The following is a 25,487-nucleotide window of genomic DNA, read 5'->3' as shown; positions in this document are numbered from 1 at the left end:
GATATAACTAAGGTGGACAGGCTTGCCCGACCAATGCGTCTGCTTGCCCCGATCCAGCTCGCTGCTCTGTCCTGAGCCGTTTCGTGCTGTAACTGTAACTGGTTATGAAAAATTCACAGTGTCAATGACTTCGCGTAACTTGGAGGAAACTTGTAGTTCGGAGCCCTTTGGGGCTGGGTGATACTCACATTCAAAACATGTAGTGTCTGCACGTTTACTGTGTGTTTTTGAGTACTGTGTGCTTTGGTGTTCTACAGGACACTCTCACAATCTACTTTTTGCTACAATTTAACAGCACCAAGTGCCCCTCCCCGAAGTGTGACTGTGTCGAAGAATGATGGAAACGGCACAGCAATCCTTGTCTCCTGGCAGCCACCTCCTGAGGATACTCAGAATGGCATGGTTCAAGAATATAAGGTAATTCGCTTAGTAAATTCACTGGCAGCCCTCTTGGCTCCCAGGAAAAGTAACCTGGGTGAATTGTCTCTCGTCCTTTGTCGCCATCTGCTGGCCCAACTGCCAACATGTAGAATTATTTCTTAAACTTTATGCATAGTATGGAGTAATTGACAATAACTAGAAAAGCTATTTGGAAAATAAATAAGTAAAAATTAAAATAAAGGTTGTAAGTGGTCATTTAATATTTGCTTATGTAATCTCATAGAAATGGAAAGTTTAATGCTCCTGATACTTTTTTCTCCCCAAAATGTGACTTCCAATATATTACCCAGAATTGGGTTACTCTCGGGAACTGCCTCTAAACATAGTCACATTCTGTTTAACGATGACAGTTTTTTGAAGATTCTTTTTCTCTTTTGACACCTGTAAAATTTAGGACTTTACAATTAGGTTGGGGAAAATTGCTTTTCTGTGCATGGAAGTCTGTCTTCCATGAAGAATTTTTAGTCTCTAAACAAAATTCTGTTTGTTATATGTTTTTGAGATATGTAATGTATTTTTCAAGTAATTTTATCGAGTGATTCTGAATGATTTTTTTTTGGCCTGTGTAGTAATAGTTCTTCTGCCCATTAATATGGACATTTTCCACTAAGATTCATCCTATGCAAAAACATTTATTGAAAAAAATTATAAACTTTAGCTTTACTCAATAGAATGTGAACTTGGCCTAGCAGTGAATCTGTATTAAAGTATAGTGATGAAATTTGTGTTTTAGTGTAGGGGTAAACAAATAGCTGGTGGATTAAATCAGGAACATCTCAATAGAAAATAAGTGTGTGCTTTTTCAGCATCTCTGCTAACAAACTATATATACATATACATATCTTTAACCATGACCAATTTTAACTATAAAACATTCACTCCTGTGCTTAGCCTTCCTATGATGCCTGCATAGTTTTCTGGTTATTAGCTAGCATTGTGGCATACATTCATATCCATTACTGAGAACATGGATACATCTGGCTGTGCATCTGTGAACATGAACCTGTGCTTAGGAACATGCACACATTTGCCTTCTCTGGTGTAAGCCAGCGACTTTGAACTACAGGCTAACATCAGAAGCACTTGTGTGGCCTGACCAGGACCATTGTATGTTTATTCTACTAAATCTTCTGGCCATATGATAGATGTCAAAGGAAAGCTGAACTGAAGGACATAATTTCATTATCATTTATTTACTCGTGTGTGTGTGTGTGTGTGTGTGTGTGTGTGTGTGTGTGTGTGTGTGTGAGTGTGTGTGAGACATGGTGAGAGAGGGCAAGTCAGAGACAACCCCCAAGACTGTTTTTCCCTTCCATTCTTCAGCTTCTGGGGATCCAGCTCGGATTGTGAGCCCCAGTGACTAGGCTCTTACCCACTGAGCCATCTTGCTGGCTTGGAACATAATTTTTTTTGAGTACCAAATTAATTCATAAAGCTGAAACTAGTGATACATGTCTGTATTTCCAGTTCTTGTGAGATAGAGTCAGGTGGATGAGAAATTCAACACACACACACACACACACACACACACACACACACACTCCAAAACACAAAACAAAATAAGTCAGGTTTTTTTTAGTATGTGTAATAACTAAATGGGTAATTAATAAACCTAAGCTTAATGGTAGGCATAGTATTTGAAAGTGATTTTTTTGAAACCAAAAAAAAAAATAACCTTATAAAATGTTTGTACGTTAACTGTTTACATGCTTTCTGAATGAATAGTCAGCAGGGCTGGGGAGAGGGCTTGGTCGGTAAGTACTTACAGCATGAGCATAAAAGGCCTGCGTTTGACCCAGAAGCAACTGGAAAAATTGGAAGTAGGGCACGTGCCTGTAAGCCCAGCACGAGAGAAGTCCCAGGCTTGCTGACTCCAGGGTGTCCAGGTAGCTCCAGGTTCACTAAGAAATACTGTATCAAAAAGTAACCTGAAGAGTGACAAACTTAGGGCTACACACACACACACACACACACACACACACACACACACACACACACAGGCACATGATGACACAAAGTATTTTTGAAGACTGCTGTAAATATTCTATAGATGTTTCAAAGCTTTTCGAAAAAATTTTCATTTGGAACTGGTTCATTAAAAGATAAAAGTGGCCGTCATTTTCAATGCTTTCTCAGAAGGTCTAAGGTTTTTGTCAGTACTAGGGTATAACAGGATGCTATATTTCAGCCCAGGGAAGCAGACTGTAGGAGAAGCATTTGTAAAAGAGCCGAAAATGTGATGATGTCTTGGCTCCCAAGGAAAATTGTGTAACGTAGACATTTTCCCCTAAGAGTCAGAACTCATTTCTCTCCTCGAGAAATGTGCAAGGATGGATTTCACTTAACTTCATGGTCAATTTAAAATAATAAAATGCCTTTCAGAACCCGATTGACTGGTACGAAATCAGTTTGTGGCTTCGGTTCAGCTGTGTAATGTAATTGTTGGGAAAAATTCACAAAGGAGTCTCTTTCCAGTGGTCAGGTCGGGATAGAATGTCTCACCAGTTGTGAGCATTGTGCATTCAAACTGTATTGCAGTCATAAAAACTTCGAAAGAAAGAGTTAAAGTTTATTGACCAAGTGATAGACACATTGGTGTTTTGATCACCTTGAGGTCTGTGTTCCTAGTATAGTTTAGATAATAGTCCATCCTAGCCAGTCCTTCCCACGGCTGGAGGGTATTTTAGAGAACCCAGAGTGTTATGAACTACTCTAGATACCATTTCCTTGTGGGAACAATAAAAATATCATCCCTTATAGCAATTTATTCAAAATTATTGTTCTATGATTAATCTTTTAATGACACTTAAAGCCAGGCTTAGAGTGTAGTGAAACTTTCAATTTCCTAAGCAGATGGATTCTTATTGCATGTCACTATTAAAGTTCATGACTACACAGTTTCCTTTTTATTACAGGAATTCTCTTGCAGCAAATGTATATAGTTATTCTTTTCATTTCCCAATGTGTTACAAAGCAGAAATGAATATTTCGATTTATAGGGAAGCTCTGTTTGTTAATATTGCTTATTGATCACAGTTCAGCATACCATACTCTAGATAAACCCTAAAGTGACCCTTCCTCCTTGGTAATAATATGTTATTTTCAATACCAACCTGTTTATATGAAATATTTTTGATTATTCAGGAGTTCTTCTGCCTTCCCAGACAACTGTGTCTTGGTTTTGATGTTCACGTGATGTGTTAGTTCTGGTTAATTCTGTCCTGAGGTATCAGGCTCGGTGCTTCCTATGCAACTATGTTTTGTGGCATCTGGTTGTATGGAGTTACTCCTGCCATATAATTGTCAGAGGATGGCAGATACATTCTTCTTCTTTTTCATGTAAATAATAATTCACAGCCTTCTGCAGAATAATTTTTAATTTCTTCATGAAAATTTCTTGCTGTTTAAAAAAATGAACAAAAACCTAACGAAGTGGGCCAATGAGAGCCTTAAGAGAGAAATAAGCAATATATATATATATATATATATATATATATATATATATATATATATAATATATATTGTATAGCAAGTTGACCAATTTATGTGATAAGATTTTTTTCATAATTTTTTGTTTTATGTATTTTTATGTGTGTGTGGGTGCATATCAAAGCCAGAAAAGGATATCAGATCCCTCATAAATGGAGTTACAGATGTTTATGGACTAAATTATATAGGTGTTGTAATCTAAACTCTGGACTCATGATCCCTATGGTTATGTAGCAAACTTTCTTAACTGTTGAGACATATGTCCAGCCTCTCTATCAGTGGTTCTCAACCTATGGGTTGTGACCCCTTTGGGAGTCAAACATCCCTTTCAAGGGGGTTGCCTAAGACCAACAGAAAACACAGATATTTACATTATGATTCATAGTAGTAGCAAAGTTACAATTATAAAGTAGCAATAGAAATAACTATCGTGGGGGGGGGTCACCACAACATGAGGAACTATATTAAAGGGTCACAGCTTAGGAAGGTTGAAAACCACTACCCTATATGATAGACTCTTAAATGATTGTATATAACAAAAGTACCTGTGAAAACGTTAAAGCTACGTTAAACAGCTATGGCCAATATGCAATCTGACTAGAATAATCTCAGAATTAGGTCAAGGCCAAGAATGACTAAAGTTTCCTTGGTTGGGTTCTTGACAGGTCTGAACTCTGTGTAGGTCTGAAACGTGTCTATGATTGATGCTGAGCTTTGCCGTTAAGGGGTAAATTTTCAGCTTGGCTTTCATTTTGTACTTCTTGCAGGTTTGGTGTCTAGGTAACGAAACTAGGTATCACATCAACAAGACAGTTGACGGCTCTACCTTTTCGGTGGTCATCCCCTCGCTGGTTCCTGGGGTCCGCTACAGTGTGGAGGTGGCAGCAAGCACGGGGGCTGGTCCTGGGGTCAAGAGTGAGCCTCAGTTCATCCAGTTGGGTAAGAGTCACATGACCTATCATTTTCCCACCCTGCTCTGCATGACTCTTTATTTTGCTTATACATCAGCCATTGCTGCAAGTCAAGTAGAAGGTGGAGTATGGCTTATGGCTGCCATGGGGCTATCTTGATTTATCTAAAACATAGGTAACTATAGATCCGTAGCCACGCGTCACTTACCAAAGGCAGTACAGTCTGGGAAATACACCATTAGGTGATTGTGTGTGCATTACAGAGTACAGTTACATAAACTAAGACATCCGTGACATTACCAGGCAATGCAGTCTTTTGGGAACGTGGTTCTGCGTGCGTGTGGTGCATCATTGACCAAGATGTTGTAGATGGTTAATGACTGTGGATGTCTTACAACTAAAACATCAAAGTGCAATTATTGCTCTTTCAAATACAGAGCTATTAATATTTACTATCATTCTTACTCTGTCTTACGGAATTTTTATCTAATTAACAGATGCTATTAATTGAACATCAAATAAACCTCAACGAAAAAGAAAGACACAAACTTTCCACTTGTGGATTTTATTACTGTTTGGGAGGGAAGTATCTTAGTTAGGGTTTCCATTGCTCTGACAAAACACCATGACCAAAAGCAAGTTGAGGAGGAAAGGGTTTATTTAGACTACACTTCCATGGCACTGTTCATCATTGAAAGAAGTCAAGACAGCGACTCAAACAGGGCAGGATCCCGGAGACAGGAGCTGATGATGCAGAAGCCATGGAGGGGTTTTGATTACTGGCTTGCTTCCCAGGCTTCCTCAGCCTGCTTTCTTATAGAACCCAGGACCACACCAGCCCAGAATAGCACCACCCACAAGGGGTTGGGCCCTCCCCCATCAATCACTAATTAAGAAAATGCCTTACAGCCAGATCTTATGGAGGCGTTTTCTCAATTAAGGGTTCCTCCTTTCAGATAACTCTAGTTAATGTGTCAAGTTGACGTAAGACTAGCCAGCACAGGAAATAAAAACCGTCCTTGCAACACCTGAGCCACGTATTGGAAATTTATAGCAATGCAAAATTTATATTTACATTTCATGCCTATTTAAAATTATAACTGGTATTTATTACAAAAGCTAAATTAAGATATTAATTTTAAATATTTATATACTAATTATTTAGAAGGCTAAATACAATTTCTGTGTAAAAAATATTGGGTTAATGAAAAGGAAAATGTGGCACAGAAGCCTACCTGACTATCATTCACTACAGAAAATATATTACATGCAGAATATACAAATTAACAGGTAAAAAAATAAGACAACAAATATTATTATTCTTAAAAAGACAAGATAAAAATAGTTTGATTTTTAAGCAGTGACATTTAAATTATGAAAGGTGACAAGACGTGCACTGTCAACTTTATATATTAACAATCAGAAATTAAACTTTGGAATATTTTATGTCACATGTTAAATTGTGACCAAAGGATCAGATGATATAAATCTATGTGCTTCACAAGTACACACCTTCTTAATGTACTAACAATGTTGTCATCCTAGAATTATGTCCACATAAATTAAGAAACATTCAGCCTGGAATATTGTTCATATTTCGTTGTTAAGACCAAGCTGGTGTCTCTAAGACAGTTGGAAAAGCTCTGTGATGTGACACAGTAGTATCCCAAACACACAGTTAGTGGTTAGGACTCAGCTCCGTATAAACTCTAAGAGTGCCAGGCACTCTGGGCCACAGGCTGAGAAGATTGAATCTTTAAAATGACATTTCCAGAGTTGTCCCCAGGCCAGCTGAAGAGAGGAAAGGAAACACTTCCTATGGGAGAGCTTCAGTGCTTCAGGCTAAGAGAGGTGCATATTGCTCTCACCCGTTGTGATTACCCATAAGATGGCTGGGCCACCACAGAATGAGGTCACTGAGTAGGGAACCACCTTCCATCAAGTGGAGCTTTAAATGGTAATTATGAGATGCCCATTTAAAGCTTGCTTACTAAGTTACAACTCTGGGCTAGAGTTCAATAATTTTTCACTTATCGTTTCTACTTAACCAACTTTGAAAGTAATTATTACATGCATATCTTCTAGACAAAAATAGCTTCACAACTTATTTCAAGCAATATAGGAAACTGAAACAAATTTGCTTAATGCATCTGTTACAATGTTTTAACATACATGCAGGAATAAATATAAGTTGACACACACATTTATTCACTTGTGTAATGTCAATATCTATTTTTTAACATTATAAGTTACATTGCTACAATCCGGTTGGTATTGTTTGCTTTTATAGCACACTGCCTTTCCGTCCTATTATTTTGGAAGATGGCTTTGAGAAGGGGAGTGTGAGTTATTTTATTAAGATTTATATCAAGAAATTTAAGAGTCAAATTGATTTTCTTGGAATTATAAATGTGTGTTCTAGGTTCCCATATTTTAATATAGCCTCAGCTGCACCAAGACAAAGCCTGATATACTGAGTGGCCATTTTAATTCATTAGTCACACTACACTATTCGGTTAAGCCCATCTGGTCGCTGGCATTGGAACCTCCCATGGCCCTTTCTATAAAATCTGACGCTACCCAATTTAACCTTGCACAAACAGCCATGAGATCTATAAACCTAGTAGCTACAAAGGATGAATTAAGAATGAAAAGAATAGATCTGCTTAGTGAGCATTGAGAGGTTGAAATGCTCTTAGGCCAACCAGAGATAAAAGGGTCTGGGACATGAAATAAAACTTTCGGTCAACAAACAGTTGAAAGCAGGTGACTGCTTGTGAAAATAGTTTTCCAGCCTTGACCCTCTGTAGAATGAAATTAGGAGTTGTGTTCAAGGAAAGGGTGCATGTACACACACACACACACACACACACACACACACACACACACACACACACACAGAGCATGAAAAGGAATTTAGACATTTCATGTGGAGAGGAGTGCTATGCTCCTAAAGTAGTCTCAATACACACTGAAAGCTATTTGTCCTATCATTTAATAAGAAAAAAGCAATATTCAAGTTAAGAAATGTCATACATGAAGAATTAGTTGTGCCGATTATTTTTCCAGAAAAGAAAATATGCTTAGGAACTAGAAAATGCTCCTATTTTAAAGCAGATAGTGTTGACAGAATTGCTGTATGTCTCTCTGATTTGGGTTTGAATTGTCCTTCTGCGGAGTGACTATAAACTAGTCCTCCCTTGACAGGGCTCCAAGGAGCTGGCTGTTGGTGTCTGTATGCTGAAGCATCCAGCCCATGACCTGGTGTCCCTGTCACAGAGCACTTAGATTGGCAGGTGTCCTGAACTTTTTATGTAACCTGCCTGCATGACCCCTCTGTCACTGACCAGGATGAATGAGGGACGGGTATGTGTGTCTCCAAGGAGACATGGAGGAGGCAATGGGACAAAACATGTGACATACCAGAAGCAGATTATTATACACAGATGTGCAAGGGCAGGGGGGTGCAGACAAGGATCAGAGAGAAGGCCACAGGAGCAGCTCATTATCCTGCAGGTGTGAATCTAGAGAAAGGACCCATGGAATGGTATCTTTATTGGTACTCAGAAGTCTCCTCAGAACTAAACCGCTGTAAAGTTTAAGGGTTTAGTTGCTCCGAGAGGAAACAGGGATGGATTCCAGAGTGTTGTGCCATCACTGAGAGGCCATCACTACTGTCCATGTGCAGAGTCCATAGAGGGCGAGTGGGGTCGGTGAAGTAGGGTGAACTGCTGTGTCCCATACAGAGTTGGTCATACGGAGGCCAGAGTATAAGACGCATATCTGGGTTGAGCATACTAAGAACTGGGAGAAAACAGAAAGATGGAGCTGCAGAGACAGCTCTGTGCTTGCTGTGAGAGTGTGAGAATCCAAATCAGAATCCCTAGGACCCATGTAAAAGCTGGGTGTGACAGTGTGCTTCCAAAATCCCGGCATTGGAGAGGCAGAGAAAAACAGATGCCTGTCGCTCGCTGGCCGCTAGACTAGCGGAAACACTGAACCATACATTTAGTGAAAGATCCTGTCTCCAAAATGAAGATTGAGGAAGACATTCAGTGCTAATTTCTGGTCTCCACGTGCATATATGTAACACAGACACACCCACACCCACATGCCCACATACATTTGCACCCAAAATACGTACACACATACTTTTTTTTCAAAGCTGAAACATATTCCTAGAAGATGGCCCTGACTTTCTCACAACAGAAAAAAAAAAAAAAAAGGACTAAGTCAAATCTACCCCTCAATGCCTTTCTATTAGCTGCTAATGGGTTTAGGACAAGAAGGAACCATTCCCCCTTAACTGTGTGCCCACGGATGGCTGTGCCAGACTCCAGGGTATAGTTCCGATCCGATGGTCATACAGGTGGTCCTGGTTAAGCTAAACGGGTCACAGAACCCCCAGAAGGAGATAAACAGGGGTAGTGGGAGAATAACAAATTTACAGTAAAAAGGAAAGAAGTAGACCCAATCCAACATGAAACTTTAAGAATGCAGGACAGCAACGGTCTATATTAGATGATTTAACAATAGCAAGAAAGCACCAACTGCAGTAAAATGGGTGAGCACCTCTTTTTCCACCAGATGTTGTGTGGGGTGACGTTAAAACTTTTGCCACAAGTGAAGATTCTGCACATTGGGCAGGCTCAAGTTGGGCATCACGCAGGGCCAACAAAATGGGCTGGCTCGATGGGAGCACAGCAGTCTCCAGGCAGCTCTGTGGGACCTGGACTAAGAACCGCGGGCTTCAGCGACCCCTCCGTAGGCTTAAGACAAATGTCCAATGAGTACATTTTATTACCGGTATATTCTATCAATTTTTAATTTTGATTCAAAGTGTCTTAACAGAAAATATGAGTCCTTTTGGCTATTCATAACACTTGATGATTCTTTTACATATTTAATGTCCTTTTCTTATATCTACTGCTGACCATCATTATTATTTTAAAAGAAAGATTATCCATAGTTCTTACAGGGCTAGTTTTTTTTACAGTGTTTTAGTGATCTGTTTTATAATTCTTTCTGACTATAACTTCAAATAATGTGTCATTCTGACAGTTGAGAATCTTGCAAAATAGTTGTGAGAAGAGAACAAATTTTTTTTTTTTAAGATCTACTTACAGAAGAAGTAAAATTTCAATTCTGGTTTCCTGTCCCCCTCCCGCCCCACACACCATTTTTAAGACAGAGTTTCACTATGTAACCTTGACTGGCCTGGGACTGTGTAGACCAGGCTGGTCTCAAATCTCACAGAGATCCACCTGCCTCAGCCTCCTGTGTGCTGGACCTACAGCTGTGTGCCGCTGTACCTAATCCATTTCTACCATTTTTGAAGCAAATATTTGAGGGTTCCTACAGATGTGTGAGAAAGTGTATTTACTCATTCAGTATGCCTTATTTACTGGAATGCATTAAATTATTCCATATTTTAGAGGCACATTGGTATATATAGTTAGTTTTGTCATAGGAAACCCACTCTAAACACCCACACAGTTTTCTGAAATAAAGAGGCAGAGGGCATTTGATATCTTTAACTATAGTCTCATAAAAATGTGACATCCTTGCTTTGAATTCAAAATAAACGGAATAAATAAAATTTTTGCCCTGAAAAATCTCTTGAACTTCCCCGTGGTGGCTGAGGCAAAAAGGCAAAACAGCCATCATCGTCCACACGTTAACAAGATGAAACACAAGCCGCGTATACTGTGTCCACGTGTAGTGTTGTGCCACGTTGAGATTTCGACCCCGAGTAACCAAGGGATGATGGCCTTTCAGATTCTCATGGAAACCCCGTGTCTCCCGAGGACCAAGTGAGCCTCGCGCAGCAGATCTCGGACGTGGTGAAGCAGCCGGCCTTCATCGCGGGCATCGGGGCAGCCTGTTGGATTATCCTCATGGTCTTCAGCATCTGGCTTTACAGGCACCGCAAGAAGAGGAACGGGCTCACCAGCACGTACGCGGGCATCCGGAAAGGTGTGGCGGCTAGAAAACCTTTTATCTTAAACTGATAGTATGTTACTCACGGCGGGCGGCCTTGGTTAAACGGCTTGGATACGTGAAGGTTCTCCATAAGTGCTGTTATTTCTCCACACTTGTCCGTATCGGAACGTGCTTGTGTTTTTAGAACAGCAACAGAATTTTCCAAGCTCTCAGGACCCGCTTCCTCTTAACTAGGTTTCTTCAAGGTCTAGACGTTACCCTATTCTTTTAGGCAGGTGTTGGTTTTAATTTTTTTTAAATTTGAAATCACCTGTCACAGGAATTATGAATTCAGGCTTATTTTTTGTTGTTGTTGTTGTCATGACTTGGGGTTTTGTTTTTATCTTAGTTTGGTTTTTACGGATGAGCACTTACTGCCATGTGCTTATTTACAACAATTGCCCTTCGTGGGTACGAATGGCAGGTGTGTGGGCTGCTTTAGGTAGCAAATTGAGGTTCATTTATCATTCACAGATTTTACACGGAGTGGAATATTTATACATGTTTAACTAGTAGTTTCATTAAGGTGTCTGCCCAGGTTTAGACAAAGCGCTCTTCGCTTGCTATGATTCACAACTTGGAGGCTGGGCCACACATGCTGAGAGAGACCCGCATACCTTTGCAACACACCCTCAGATCGCGGAGATGCTTATGTTTAATTTTCGTTCTCCGAGTCAGTTCTTCCCGCTGCCTGATAGATAGCCGTCCTCCCCATCCCCAAGTATTCCATAACTCTGGTTATGACAGGTCAGCTATAAGTCACAGTGGCTAACCCCTTCTCCCGTCCTTATTTATAATGTTCCTTTTTGTTCTCAAAATTATCACGATTTGGATGATAACATTGTGAGTCACCCTAGATAGAGGGCCCATACGTCAGCCTGATATAAGAGACTTACGTTGCTGCAAGGCAGACTTGCTAATAAAGATACTCCTTGCCCAACCATGACCTCCTTTTTATCCTAACTGTGCCAATGTTTCCTAAGCAAACACTCTGTACATGTCCTGGCAATGTGCTGCCACTGACTAATTGTATGGAAAGTCAGTGGTGTCCGTGGTAGGTGGAACTAAAATGTCCCTCTACATTTAGACAGAATTCTAGGTCAGCCGTCTCCTCTTTCTGTACTCTTGCTTGCAAGAGATCTTGACAAAAGAATTGAGCGAGACTGTCACCAGTCCTGTGAAAATGAACCCCTGGCTGGCCCCGCAGCCCCCTTCCATATGTAAATCTTCTCGGCCATTGTCATCTGTACATTTTTAAGCCCCAGACATGTGTTCTGTCGGTGGCCCTGCCTGTGAAATAGCGAAGAAGGGCTCCGGGCCAACGCAAAGACAGTGTGGCTCATTATGTATACAAAGTGGAACAACAGCGGACATATGCTGGCCATATGAACCTTTGACTCAGAGTAATGGAGAGAAGGGGTTGTCGGGGGGAGGTGGCTTGGGGAGGGAGGAGGGTACCCTTGGAGACCGGTTTTGAAATCTGACTTGAGTTAGGAAACATAGCTAAGTGATATTTAAATGTGGAGTCCCTTGCACCTTCTGCCTGAGGGACCTCCATCAGCAACGTGATTGTGTAAGTATCCACCCATTGTTTCCGGTGGCAGCGAAGTGCCCTAGCCGGATAATTGTAGCGGGTTAATGCTCTCTATTGTCTCGGGATCTAAAGATGTGACACAAACCTCTCCTTGCTCTCCAAAGCGTTCCTTTCCTCTACTAATGTCCTTTGAGCATGCCAGTAAACACCTACGCGCATTCCCCAGAGCTATCCAACTAATACCATTGTCTTCCCCATTAGCTGCTGTTGAGACAGAACTCATGGAACATAATTATGAATGTGACTTCCTGAGCCCTTGATTCTGAGTTCCTCACTTGGGCATTTTTTTTTTAATTCTTTTTCTATGTATTTTTTTTTAAAGTACATTGTGCCATCTTAAATTTCCTATGCCAAAAATAAAAAATAATGGCAGTGACTTTAATGAACTAAGATACGATACGGCGTATTTTAAAGTCATCAGGGCATAGTGCCCATTTGCCTATACAACGTCAAGCCCGAGTGTGATGTTTGGATACCAGTGAGGATTTTTGGTATGGCCTCACTGCGTTTCTGTTGGTGTGATGTGCATTCCAGTCTACACCCATTCCCACAAATCCCCAACATCAGCGAGCACACAGAGTGTTAGCTGTGTTATTGGAAGATCTGGGAATTAAGTTGGGTTTGGGTGGGTACACCCGCTGAGTGCTCGCCTATCTTTATTTGTTCTTTATCTTCACAAACGGGTTAGCAAACCTATCTCCACTGGCCTTTTCTCTTTCCCTGTGTCCTTGTAATCACAAATTAATGTTCAGGCGCTCCATTCCTGCTTGAATAGCTTTAGTTTGAAATGCACCTCTGTTTTGTATTTTGTGAGGACTTGTTACTATTGGGGATTTTTTTTTAATGTAGCGAAATTATACTGACTTTGAAAAGATCTTAGTGGAAAAAAATCACAGTAGAATTCTTAAGACAGTTTTGCTGTGTATAAATTGAGGGTGCAGTGAGGGTTTTGTTGCTGTTCTTTCTAGTATGCTAGTACTAAGTGCTTTGCAAAGAAGTAGGCATGCTACAGCCTTCCAGCATGTTCCCGTCAAAGCTCAGATCCTAACATCAATTTGCTATTGATGTATATATAAATGGAAAATATACTTTAGCAGTTTTGATACATGATAAATAATCAATATTCCAGCTTATTTCCCTAAGGAATTGTTGAAAGCAATCTTTAATCTGAAAGGAAGGAATTTTCCTGCTGTCCTTGTTAGGGCCGCATTTTTACTTGAAGTTGAAGGGGTGAGATTGGAAAATCATCTTGTCTCCTCCCTCTATGAAATAGCATGGAAATGGCTGTGGTGCCAGCCGACACCCAGCAAAAGGGAGAAGATGGGGAAGTGGGGGAGACCAGACTGCGACTTTTGAGGTCTGCAGTTCAATTTCAGGCATTATTGATTAGATTAAGATTTATAACTGCAGAGAGAGTGAAGGGGGGGGGTGGCTGTTATTGTTCTTTTGTTCAGCTTCTAGGATGGCATTTAAAAGATGTTCTGTCTGCTCCTAGAAAGCTTCTAAATATAAAGTATCATAGAGAAATTGGAGTTTGAGCTCCACATCTTTTCCTATCCATTCACAAATTTTTATGATGATAAAAAACAAACAAAAACAATTAAAAAAAATCATGTTTCTCTGTTACTGTGCTGCCAAGCATTTCTCATCAGTAAAGCAGTATGATTTGCGTGATTCTCTCTCTTCCTCCCTCCCTCTCTCCTCTCCTCTCCTCTCCTCTCCTCTCCTCTCCTCTCCTCTCCTCTCTCTCTCTCTCTCTCTCTCTCTCTCTCTCTCTCTCTCTCTCTCTCTCTCTCTCTCTCTCTCTCTCTCTCTCTCTTCCTCGCTCTCTCCCCCTTCCAGTAATGAACACTCCACTGCACCTATTATTCCACTTACTAAGCATTTACTTTCAGATGTCTAGATAAGGTTCCAGCACAGCCCTGATAATACTTGTTTAAGAATCCATCATCCAGTGTTTGGAAATGATTAATAGCGGAGGATTCCTGTTTGTACTAAAGCCGTGGGCAGACTCCGTGTTACTAAATGCAAGGTCATTCGCAGGCTAACCCAGACAATTCCCCTCCTGAGAGTATTAGAATGTCAGACACTTCAGAATGGTACCTGTAGAGACAAGCTGCTTTTTTTTTTTAGACTTCAGACTTGGTGTTCTTCATATATATCAGCGTGTCAAACCTACTGGCTTGGTTATTTACATTTGTGTTATGTTCAGCTGTCTGCTTGATTTATACTAATGTGATATGTCCCCCTTCTCTCTTCAGCTTAATAACTAGTTTCTGTTTTGTTTTGATTTTTCAGTCCCGTCCTTTACCTTCACACCAACAGGTATCTATTTGTACTTACCCTCTCCTTTCCGTGTGTTAGTTTGGCGTGTGACATGCTGTTGTGTCTCTGGTTTCAGTTCATTCTGAACAGTAACTTGGGGAAGGGACTTACACAGAATACCGTGTTTCACTTACGCACGCCAGGCATGCATCTGAAGTAGAAATGAATGGTTGCTGTTGTTTTTCATCTGCTTAACGCAGTTACACATTCTGCACGCCACATTGCGTCTTAGCCTGTGTGCATGTGCCTCCATTAAACAAGAACACTTTTCCTACCCTTGGCATGATTTAACGCACTAACGTCTCACGGGTTAGTTCACACTAGGCAATGCATCTTCCTCCCCTGGACCACAACTTTCAAGTTTTCCAACAAAAGGAAAAAAAAAAAAAAGCTCTCCTTTTTAGTTCTCTGTCCATAGAATTAATATTCTCAGAGGCACCCCGAATCTCCGTCCCACATGAGCAGTGAACTCCATTTCTGACAAGTCAGAGTCCTTGTCTTGGTTCCGTTCAGCTTCTTTCAGAACAGATCCTCCTCTCACGTCACCTCCAGTCAAAGATGTCCCTGTAGTTATGTGTCCTCAGTTCTAATCCAGTTATTGGGATCACTGGGCACAGTTATCTCTCCCGAGCAGACTTCCAGTTTGGAGTTTTTCTAAGTAGCAGAAACTTGGCAGCTTTTAAAAACACATTTCTTCTTAGAAAATGTGTCTGTATTTACAGGAAAGCTAATCTTCTTAACTCCTTGCCTAACTATTTATAAGTCTTTTTTTTTTTTTTTTTGTTCTGGCCAAAATAAAATTGATTAATCCCTAAATGGCATTAAAATATTTTTTCATCATATCTGATAGAAATATAATGTCTGATAGAAATATAATGTGAAAAGGTTTTCACAAGCCACATATAAAATAGGTCACATTAATTGTCACAACTTGGAATAAGTCTTTGTGTGTGGAAAAAAAGGTTTATTTGAGCATGTGTCTTTTCTTTACTTCTGTGCCTTCTTCTGGGGAAACAATCTACCAAGTTTTCTTGCACTCTGAATTTAAGATTATATATACAAAAATCATAGAATTAAGTTATGTGGTAAGAAATTCTAAAGAAATCTATAGAAATGATAATGTACACGTACAAATGAGTTGTGCTTAGTAATAGTGTACTGAAATTTTAATTTTGCTTTTTGCAATCATATTTAGACACGAAAAAATTAGGAATGAGGTATAGTTAGTCTAAAAACCATCTTCTGAAATAATCCTAGATGGAGCAAAAATCTGCTCCATCTTGCAGTGGTTTATAGAGTTTCTAGGTAGGAAAGGAGACAGAATGACACTTTGGAAAGATATTCATGAATAGGATGACTCCTGCTATATAAACATGTCTATTAATTGTTCTCTCTCTCTCTCTCTTTTTATTGTAACATTCTAGTAACTTATCAAAGAGGAGGCGAAGCCGTCAGCAGTGGAGGGAGGTAATTATCTTACTTGTTTTTTTAGATCCGAAGGGGAATTCCAGCCCTTTCTTGTCTTCTCAGCGACACTGCTTCCTTTGTTCAAAGAGTAAGCTCCCATGTGAAATTTGTTCCAATACTCTGGAGAGATCTCTCCCTTCAGCTGTATGTACTCTTCCAACCAAGGGGTTTACAGTTATTGATGTGAACGGTTGCATTTTAGACTTTGACCACGAGAGGGAGCACTTCACCCGAGGAAAAACAGACTTGCTGATTTAGCAGATGATTACAAGGAGTTAAAGTGATTAAGCTGTGGCACTTAGAAAGATTAAGAAATATAGCTAGTTAACAGACACTATCAAAGAAAGGCGTTCGCTTGGAAACCTGCTGAATGTGGCAGTTGCTCGGAAGTTGTGGGTGCTGTTTGTTCTTGGTAAGAATTTAGCATAATTCACATCCACATTTGGAGGGAAATACATTGAAAGGAAGGGATCTAGGTAGCTTGCTAACAAAGAGATTTTTCACCTCTAATTAAAATGAACCTCAATTCCACATTTATGGTTTTTTTGGGGGGTTATTATTATTCAGTGAATTGTAATATATTCACAGAGAAATCACAAACCGAGGCGGCAGGAAGCTTAAAGGGGCCAACACAGGTGTAAATCACAGGACACAGGCTTAAATATTTTCCACAATAAGTGATTTATTTTCACCACAACCCCCCCCCCAAAAATACAATAACATCAATATGATAGTGGGGCAGGGAAGAAAAGGAAAATAAAAAAAAAAAATACCTTCCAACAAAAACTATTTGATAATTCCAATTTGTTTAACTTACTGAGTACCTTTCTGTGGTTAGCTACCGGATGGTGAAAAATGAATAAAGTATTATTCCCAATTCTAAGGCACGTCTGATAGGAACGTTACTGAACTTGCTGTATAACAAAGAGTGATTTGGAAGAAGAAGTTGCCTGCCTCTAGCCAAGGCTTTGCAAATGTGGCCATAGGCACTAATCTTCTCATTCCTGGATACCATTAACTTCTTGTTTTCATACCTGTGAAACAAAAACCTGCCTCCAAAACACTCCCAAAGCTACTAAGTCTGCATAAAAAAAATAAATCCACTAGATTCGAGAATTAAACCACAGCCTGTTTTGGCATCCTGGGGAATTCCATGTCAGGCACGGCCCAGGCATTCCTGAATGAGCCTCTGGCACAGGGACGTTTCCTCTTAGGTAAATCTGGAATGCCTGATGACTTAGCCACCACCTTTTGTGTGTGTGCTTAAGACTGCAGACTTCAGGGATCTTGGCAGTGGCCTCTGTGCATGGACGTGCGTGCACATGCTCACACACACACATGCATAAGAATAAAATATAAGCCTCATCCCTTTGCTAAAACCTTGACAACCTACGGAAACAAAATTCTCGTGTGGGAGACAATGGCAGAAATGCATAAGAAGCACTAAATGGGTCTTCTGTTGTGAGTGAAGAATTGTGAGGTTCTTAAATTCTCTATTTTCGAATTTGCCAGCAACGAAGACATAGCTGTTTAAATTTAAAAACAGATGCCTAGCCATGAAGTAGATTTATTTCCAATCCTCAGTAGAAATCGTCGTTGTCCCCAATGAGGAAAGGTACAGGCATGTTGGTGAGGATATGGTTCAATGAAAATTTCAGAGTTATAACTCAGGATGACTGTTTTTTTTATTATTGTTGTTGTTTTGTTTTGTTTTCACACAATTTTAAACATGTTGGTTCATTAACTAGAATAAACTTGTACTACTCAGCAGCCGCCATGGGTAAAAATCCCCACCCTGGATTTTAAAATATAATGAGAAAGACGAGATGCATATTAAAGAAGATGAGCGCTTTTCGAAATCTGCTATGTGGTAGTAGCAGTTGCTAATCATTTGGGGGAACATAAAACAGGATAAGAACAATAGTTCATTGGGACACAGCATCATTCCTAGCCAAGGGACGGCTGTGCAGTGTGTGTTTGCCCATGCTCGTGTGTGCACACATGTATGTGTATGTTTGTATGTTTTGTGTTGAAAGGACAGAGAATGCGTACTGTGTCAAACTTCTCTGCCAAGTTCTCTTTGTCCATCTCTTCAGCCCTGGTGTTCTTCATCCATCTCAGATGCTGGATCCTCAATGGACCTGGTGCATCACTAGGTTAATGACCGCTCAGGCAAAGTCTTCTAGTCAGATGATTTCCCCTCCTGTATCCATGAATGCCTTTGTCCAGCCATCTCTTCCCGCGTTCACTGCCTCTCATGTTATTTGTCTGGAAGCGCTAGTTTACCCTCATGGCCGCATCTGGAAGAAAAGCACCAGACGGTCCAGCTGCATCTTGTTTCATTAAAACTGTGCCTGCAAATTCTCTGCCAGTTTAGGCAAGAATGATCTTTGGGATGTGTATTAATCATGTCCTGAAGAAACTGTTACCAGCCGGCCCCTGGTTCCACATGTAATATATCAAACCCAAATTTAGCATAACACGTAAAGCCCACAGATCCTTGTATTGCCATGCCATACCAGCTTACCTATATTACATTGTCTTCTGTGCACACTGGATCGTGACGTTGCACACAGTTTATTGGATTAGTCCAAAGATAGCTTTCTACCTACCATCCCTTATCAGTTTACTCAATCTCACTTTTTGATAGTTTCGCCGTGAAATATGTACCATGGAACTATCTCAGGTAAGCATGAGGTAAATCGCCCCCCCCCCCTTTAAATCAAGTGTCACTATTTGTAGCTTTTAGACCACACCCAACCTGCTGCTGGGCCTGTAGAGATGGATCTATTATTGAAAGCATGCCACTGGCCTTGCAGAAGAGCTAACTTGTGTTCCCAGTCCTCACACCAGGTGGTGTACAACCGCTTATAGCTTTAGCTGCAGGGGATCAGACCCCCTCTTCTGGGTTCTGAAGGCACTATGTGCATACTCTCACAGAGGTACACACATACATGTGATTTTAAAAGTTTAAAAAAAAAATGCATTTTTCCCCATAGCTGCTTCTGAGCTGCTGGCAGAATTGAGTGGTTACCACAAGACTATCGAGCACAAAAAACCTTCAGTGGTTACTGTTTAGACTTTGACAGAAGAGCCTATTAACGCTCGGTGTGTATAACTACATGTGACGATAAAATGTGAAATCCTGATCTGTACTGAACACACATTTATGATTGATACATGAATGGATGTGAGTTTGTGGAGGAGGCATTTGTGTATACAGTCATGCGCATGGGGGCCAAAGGTCCTCTCTATTATTTGGGACTGGATTTTTTTTTTCCACTTTATAAAAGAAGAGGCTCTGTAAAAATCTTAGCGTTCTTCACGCTGTAGGTTTAGTTATCCCTTAGAGAAAAAGAACGAGTGTTGTGGTTCAAGCAGGAGACCTGCTCCCAGCATGCAAAGGACAAGGAGTGTGTGGTAATCCAGAAGGAGCACCACGGTATTCGGTAGCTGTCCCTCCTCATTTGTTTCCCAGGCTTCAGACATCCCAGTTGCCTCTTCCAAGAGAACCTCCTTAAAGTCCAAACCACAGCCTAAACGAGGAAAAACTAGGGAAACCTGAGGGAGGGTGTGTGGAGGTCAGCCTAGCCTGGGAAAGAATGCCAATACCACATTTCCTGTCGGGGAAGAACACACAGAAGTGGATAGAACCCACATCTTGCTTCTCTTAAAAACACTGGCAACTCTGAGACGCTTCCTAGGGCTTTGAAACTCATTCACCCAGTCAGTGGGGAAGAGACCCGGCCAATAAGATGGCAGCCTTCACTACTGGGATGCTGCATGATTTTTCCACAGCTCCTAGACTCCATGGTATTTATGTTGTGGTTTATCAATTCAAATAAGTGGTCTTGGAGTGAGAGAGAGGAATATCTGAAGTAATGGAAAAGGAAAGCAATTGACATGTAATTTTTAGAGCACATTTGGGTTTTTGTTTGTTTCATTGGTTGGTTTTTTTGCGGGGGGGGGGGGCGGTTGTTTGTTTTGTTGTGACTCAAATGAATCCTCTTAATATATGGATAGATGCAATCATATAAAGTTTTTTTTTAACATGCTGCAGCCAGTCGACACTTATGCTTTGCTCCTGTTGGGTAACTAAAGTTACACATGAGATCGATAAGCTAAAATGTATCAGCATAGCCCTTGGAATTGTTAGTTGCAAAAGACACCCACGCCCTTATGAGAGCAGCTGTGGGTGTCGGCTTGCCTCTTCCACCGAGACCTCTGGAATACACACCTGGCACTTTACGCCTCATCGTGGGACAATAGTCGTGTTTTACCTGCTCCCTGAGAGTAATTTTCATTCCAGACTCAAGTCTAAACAGAAGCCCGAGGAGGTGCGATTTGTTGATCTTGCTTCCTGCTGGAAATCACCCATCTATATGAGAAGTTCACTAAGCCTCTGATGATATCAAAGCACTCCCTGTAAGAGTGTTTTTTCAGAGGGAATCACAGTAGCATAAAAACACTGTCTGTTCCTTTTGAAACATGCAAGGCAGCCTGGGAATTTTCCACCTGACCTACACTTCATGTATACCACGGTATCTCTGTAGTGCCGACCACAGACATTCTGTTCTTAATAGCTTCAACAGTGGTAGCGCTCTAGGCTTAAGTTCCCAGGAAATAAACTAAGAAAGGTAAAGATTACTCACTGCAGATTTTCTATCACTAACGTCTTTTGCAATCCCCAAATATCCATACCCCAACTTACGTTTCAATGTTTAGAATTTCAACAGTCCAGCAACATTGCTCTTCACAGTATATTTCTATCAACAGTTTTAATCATTAAACAGGCCAATTTTAACAGCTTTATTGAGACTATAAAACATTTTCTTCACTCTTCCTGTTACCAAGTGTTTGGGAACATGAGAGGATTTCCACGTTTCTGTGTGTGTGTTTATAACATGCCACACCAGGGTGTGGACACTGGGGCCATGGCTCGTGTTTGAAGCTCAGCTCTGTCACTCACTCACTGTGCACACAAATATCTAAACCTCTCTCACATGCCCCGGTTTGCTCTTCTGCAAAATCTGGATAATAGCGGTCTCAACCCGTAAAACAATGATGTTTAAATGGGTGACTCCATTTAAAGAACTCAGAACAAAGCTTTACATGTTATAAGCAGGGAGTAAATTCTCCTTTTAACTGAGTAAGTGTATGCTCCCATATGGACACAGCTACGAGAATTATCAATCCATATGCTTCATCCAAAATGAACTAGGCCTCGTGTGAACATCATTTGCACAACAAGGTAGACACTTTTAACAACGTATGTGACCAAATAAAAACAAGCCGTAGAGTGGGATAGATGAAGTTCGTGCTTCCCAGCTCAGTGAGAAGTGTGGTGGTTGTACTTCAGCGAGGACAACAAAAACCCTGACATTGTCTGTGTAGCGCCAGCGTGTCCCATTGTGGAGGGCACAGCAGATCTCTTTATCTCTTCTGCTGAGTTGAAGCGGGGTCAGTGTTGACAAAGTACACAGCCTGCAGTTGGATTCCTTGGCACGAGTGTTCTGGGTCAGCCATTCATTGCTGCACAAGCACTCTGCCTCCCGGAGGGGACGCGGATTAGCATTAGTTGTATGGAGGGGGCACTGATATTCCTTTATGTCAACATCTTTGTCTTATCAGATCTTATTCATTAGCTTCCCATTATGCAGGGACTTGGGCACTTGAAGCTTCATTGGGGGACAATATTACATTACCCCTATGAGTTGACAAGCTTACAGAACAGAATACTGATATATGATGCACCACTGCAACACTGATGTGGCATTGTACAAGATGCCCTAGAGCCCCACACTCATTCTGAAGGAAGTAGAACTTTGAAGAAAAATATGCAAGGATGCTTTATAAGAAAGATCGATTTGTTCAGTTTATTTACTGTTCTGTTTTCTAATGAAGCCATTTCAATGGGTCAAAAAATGAAGCCCAGCAATTGACCCTACCTTTGTACTCAAGATTGTCCACTGATCATTTCAGAGTCTGTATTTGATTTTTTAATCACCATGACATAAAGGGAGATGAAAGTTGCCGACAGTAAGATTTTTAACTCTGAAATACTGCTTTCCAGACTTATGGATGTGCCCACATAGATACCTCGAAGAACATGGCATTGCGATTGCCTGTCTGTCAAATAGAATTCACTGTAGCATCATTTGGTATAGCTCACTATATTATGGCAAGATTAATGAAGTAAAACGTTTGCTGGAATCCTGAATAAGAATCATTTTCTAGTCCTAACCACCGGCTTTTCTGCGTTGTTTTCCTTTAGGCCGGGACTTCTCAACATCAGTGAGCCTGCCACACAGCCTTGGCTGGCAGACACGTGGCCCAACACTGGGAACCATCACAATGACTGCTCCATCAACTGCTGCACAGCGAGCAATGGGAACAGCGACAGTAACCTGACAACCTACAGTCGCCCAGGTTAGGGACGCAGCTAGAGCTGAAAGTATATCCGCCTTACAAGGAGTTAGCCAGGAACAACCAACCATGTGTCCTTCCTCAATGAGAAGGAAACTGGTCAACGATCTTAGGAAGTCGTGAATATACAACAATGCAGCTTGGTCAAATATTTTCTCCATTCCCTAAACATCCATACTTCTCTGTCCATCATTTCCAGAGGACAGAATACACAAATTCTAGAATAAGGGAAAATGAAATTATGAAAAAGTCAGAGTGTTTTTAATTCTGATTTTTATTATGACTGGGTAAAGGCCAATGAATCTGTAAAGAAAACCAGATTCTTTACTGGCAACAACAGTGATAATGACCAACAGTAACCAATCATAACAAAACTTTTCAATGAGCTAAATTTTTAAATCAGATTTTATAATAGAAAAACAAATCCGAAGGCTACAGGGGTACTCATTGGTGTACACACATATAAACACACGAGCAGCAGTGTCTGCCTACATTTATTGTGTATTGTGTAAGCTTCACCTAAAACAGCAGAGAAGAACAAACGGATGTGGAATTTGCAAGGTAAAGAAGGAAAGTTAAAATTGCTTCTTACAAATCAAAACAAGAAAGTCCCAATAGTCACAAAATTTGAAGCTAAAATAACTGCAAAGAACCAAAAGGTATGACTGTGGAAGTAGAAGCTTCATGGGCTTAAAAAAAAAAGGAGAGACAGAAAGTAGGCCGTAGATGAATATGCTGTAAATTGTGAGAAAAATCAATGATCTCTGTGTCTACCCCTAAAGTAATCCTAGGTCTCATTTACTGCGTGTAGATGTTCCATATCCATGCAACAAGTCCGTGGCCTCTAGAGCTCCATGCTCAAATGGCCTAGACTGATAGCCTCACAATACTACATAAATGACAGTGTCCACACCAACAGGAAGGAGTCAGTGCTGGCGATCCCATGATATACAGAGCTACGCTGCCCAATAGGAGAGCCACAGATGGCTTTTACAATTCAAATTGGTAGAATGTTTCCTCATGCGTGCTAGCCATATTTGAAGTGCTTTGTAGTCAAATGTAACCAGTGGTTGTTATATTGCCAATGTAGGGTAAGGGGGGGCAGGGCAAGATTAGAAACAACCTATTTCATAAAATTAATATAGAAAGATTGCCAAAACATGATGAGGTTTCCAAAACCATATTGCTTTTGTTGTATTTCTTACTCACTACTAAGCAGAACCTAATGCCTAGATATTAAAGGTGGAATTACTACAGGCCAGATGAACTGAACATCCGTGCTCCATGGTGTATAACAGATATGCAGAGTGGTTGAATTCAGTAGGATAGGGAAATTGCAAGTTCTTAAGATTAGGCTCCTGATTGCCTCGTAAGTAGCCAGCATGTTAATTTCTCACTTTTAAAGATGTCCCATTGAGAGCTAATTCTCCAAGAAACCTGTTAATGTTGATGCCACTTTTGAGCAACATGAATAAAACAATGTTATTCCTCCATGGTAACTTTTCAATTTAAAATGTTTTAACTCAAAATATAACTCTATCTCTTCCTGTTGTTTTAATAGTTTGAAATGCAGGCTTTAAACACATCTATGTCTATGTTATTGAGTTTCTAATTATCGTAATGAAGGTAGAATTAGCATGGAAATGAGATGTTAGAAATATTAGATATTATTTCTGTCTTTATTTGATTAAAAGACCCTGGTGACCATGATTCATTTTGTCATCATTATTGTCATTTTAGACTTCATGGGGTGTCATTATGAAACCATGAACAATGGTTATGTACCATCCTTCCCGGATAATGATTATCCTGTTTGTCTAAATCACGAACTAATAAAATCCTCCTGAGCACTATTCGCTATTACTTTTCCCTATCCCTCTTAGCTCTGAATAGAAGCATTTTATAAAACATTGAAATATCAGGTCTTTGATAGTGCAGTTAGAAGCTGTATTTACCCCTGGTCTGAGTCCTCAACTTAATTGCTTAGTTCTGTTGTTTTAATAGCTAACTAGTAGCTTCAAATTGGTCAGTAACCCAAGACGAGGAATTGTGAAGTTGACCCGTGCACATGTGCATATATATTGTTGTAGTGGAATTCCTATGATGGAGTTGTTTAAGGAAGGGTATGTTGACGTGAGTCAGACATGGTATTAACAGAGGTTCCAAATGATTTGGTTCCTACACAAAAGCTTATGGATATTCTCAGTTCCTCAAATTTTGGTTTCCTTGGAAAGCTCTGTTCATCTTAGGTACACTTGTACTTTGTAGACCAATTTCATTATAACTCAGGAAGCTTCTTAGAGAAGGCAATTTAAGACGAATAACCATGCAGAATGACTTTTTCCTTTTCCTCTCCGTTGCACATAGCTGATTGTATAGCAAATTATAACAGCCAACTGGATAACAAACAAACAAATCTGATGCTCCCTGAGTCAACTGTTTATGGTGATGTGGACCTTAGTAACAAAATCAATGAGATGAAAACCTTCAATAGCCCAAATCTGAAGGACGGGCGTTTTGTCAATCCATCAGGGCAGCCCACCCCCTATGCCACTACGCAGCTCATCCAGGCCAACCTCAGCAACAATATGAACAATGGCGGCGGCGGCGGCGGGGACTCCAGCGAGAAACACTGGAAGCCTCCAGGTCAGCAGAAACAGGAAGTGGCACCCATTCAGTATAACATCATGGAGCAAAACAAGCTGAACAAAGGTAAAGGGCTTTGCATGTGTCCCCACCCCTCTCTGTCCTGATACCCTTCACCCTGGCGCTAGCTAAAAACTGCTCTGTGACTACCAAGCCAAGTTTTCCCTTTGATGACTGAAGGGATTCTTGTCTCGTTGGCTTCAAAA

General features: G+C 40.6%; 1 protein-coding gene across 1 annotated transcript in view; it reads left to right on the top strand.

Moving 5' to 3' along the window:
• Robo1 (roundabout guidance receptor 1) overlaps positions 1–25,487 on the top strand; it is a 386,707-nt gene that overhangs the window by 317,955 nt on the left and 43,265 nt on the right. Inside the window, exons 16-21 of the mRNA XM_059277691.1 lie at positions 296–417; positions 4,698–4,869; positions 10,620–10,817; positions 16,167–16,209; positions 22,484–22,638; positions 25,003–25,347. Coding sequence (XP_059133674.1) covers positions 296–417; positions 4,698–4,869; positions 10,620–10,817; positions 16,167–16,209; positions 22,484–22,638; positions 25,003–25,347 — 1,035 coding nt within the window. The remainder of the gene's footprint in view (positions 1–295; positions 418–4,697; positions 4,870–10,619; positions 10,818–16,166; positions 16,210–22,483; positions 22,639–25,002; positions 25,348–25,487) is intronic.

Source organism: Peromyscus eremicus, chromosome 12 (genome assembly GCF_949786415.1).
Source record: "Peromyscus eremicus chromosome 12, PerEre_H2_v1, whole genome shotgun sequence".
In the NCBI taxonomy this organism is placed as follows: domain Eukaryota; kingdom Metazoa; phylum Chordata; class Mammalia; order Rodentia; family Cricetidae; genus Peromyscus; species Peromyscus eremicus.
This window is presented reverse-complemented; position numbering and strand designations above follow the sequence as displayed.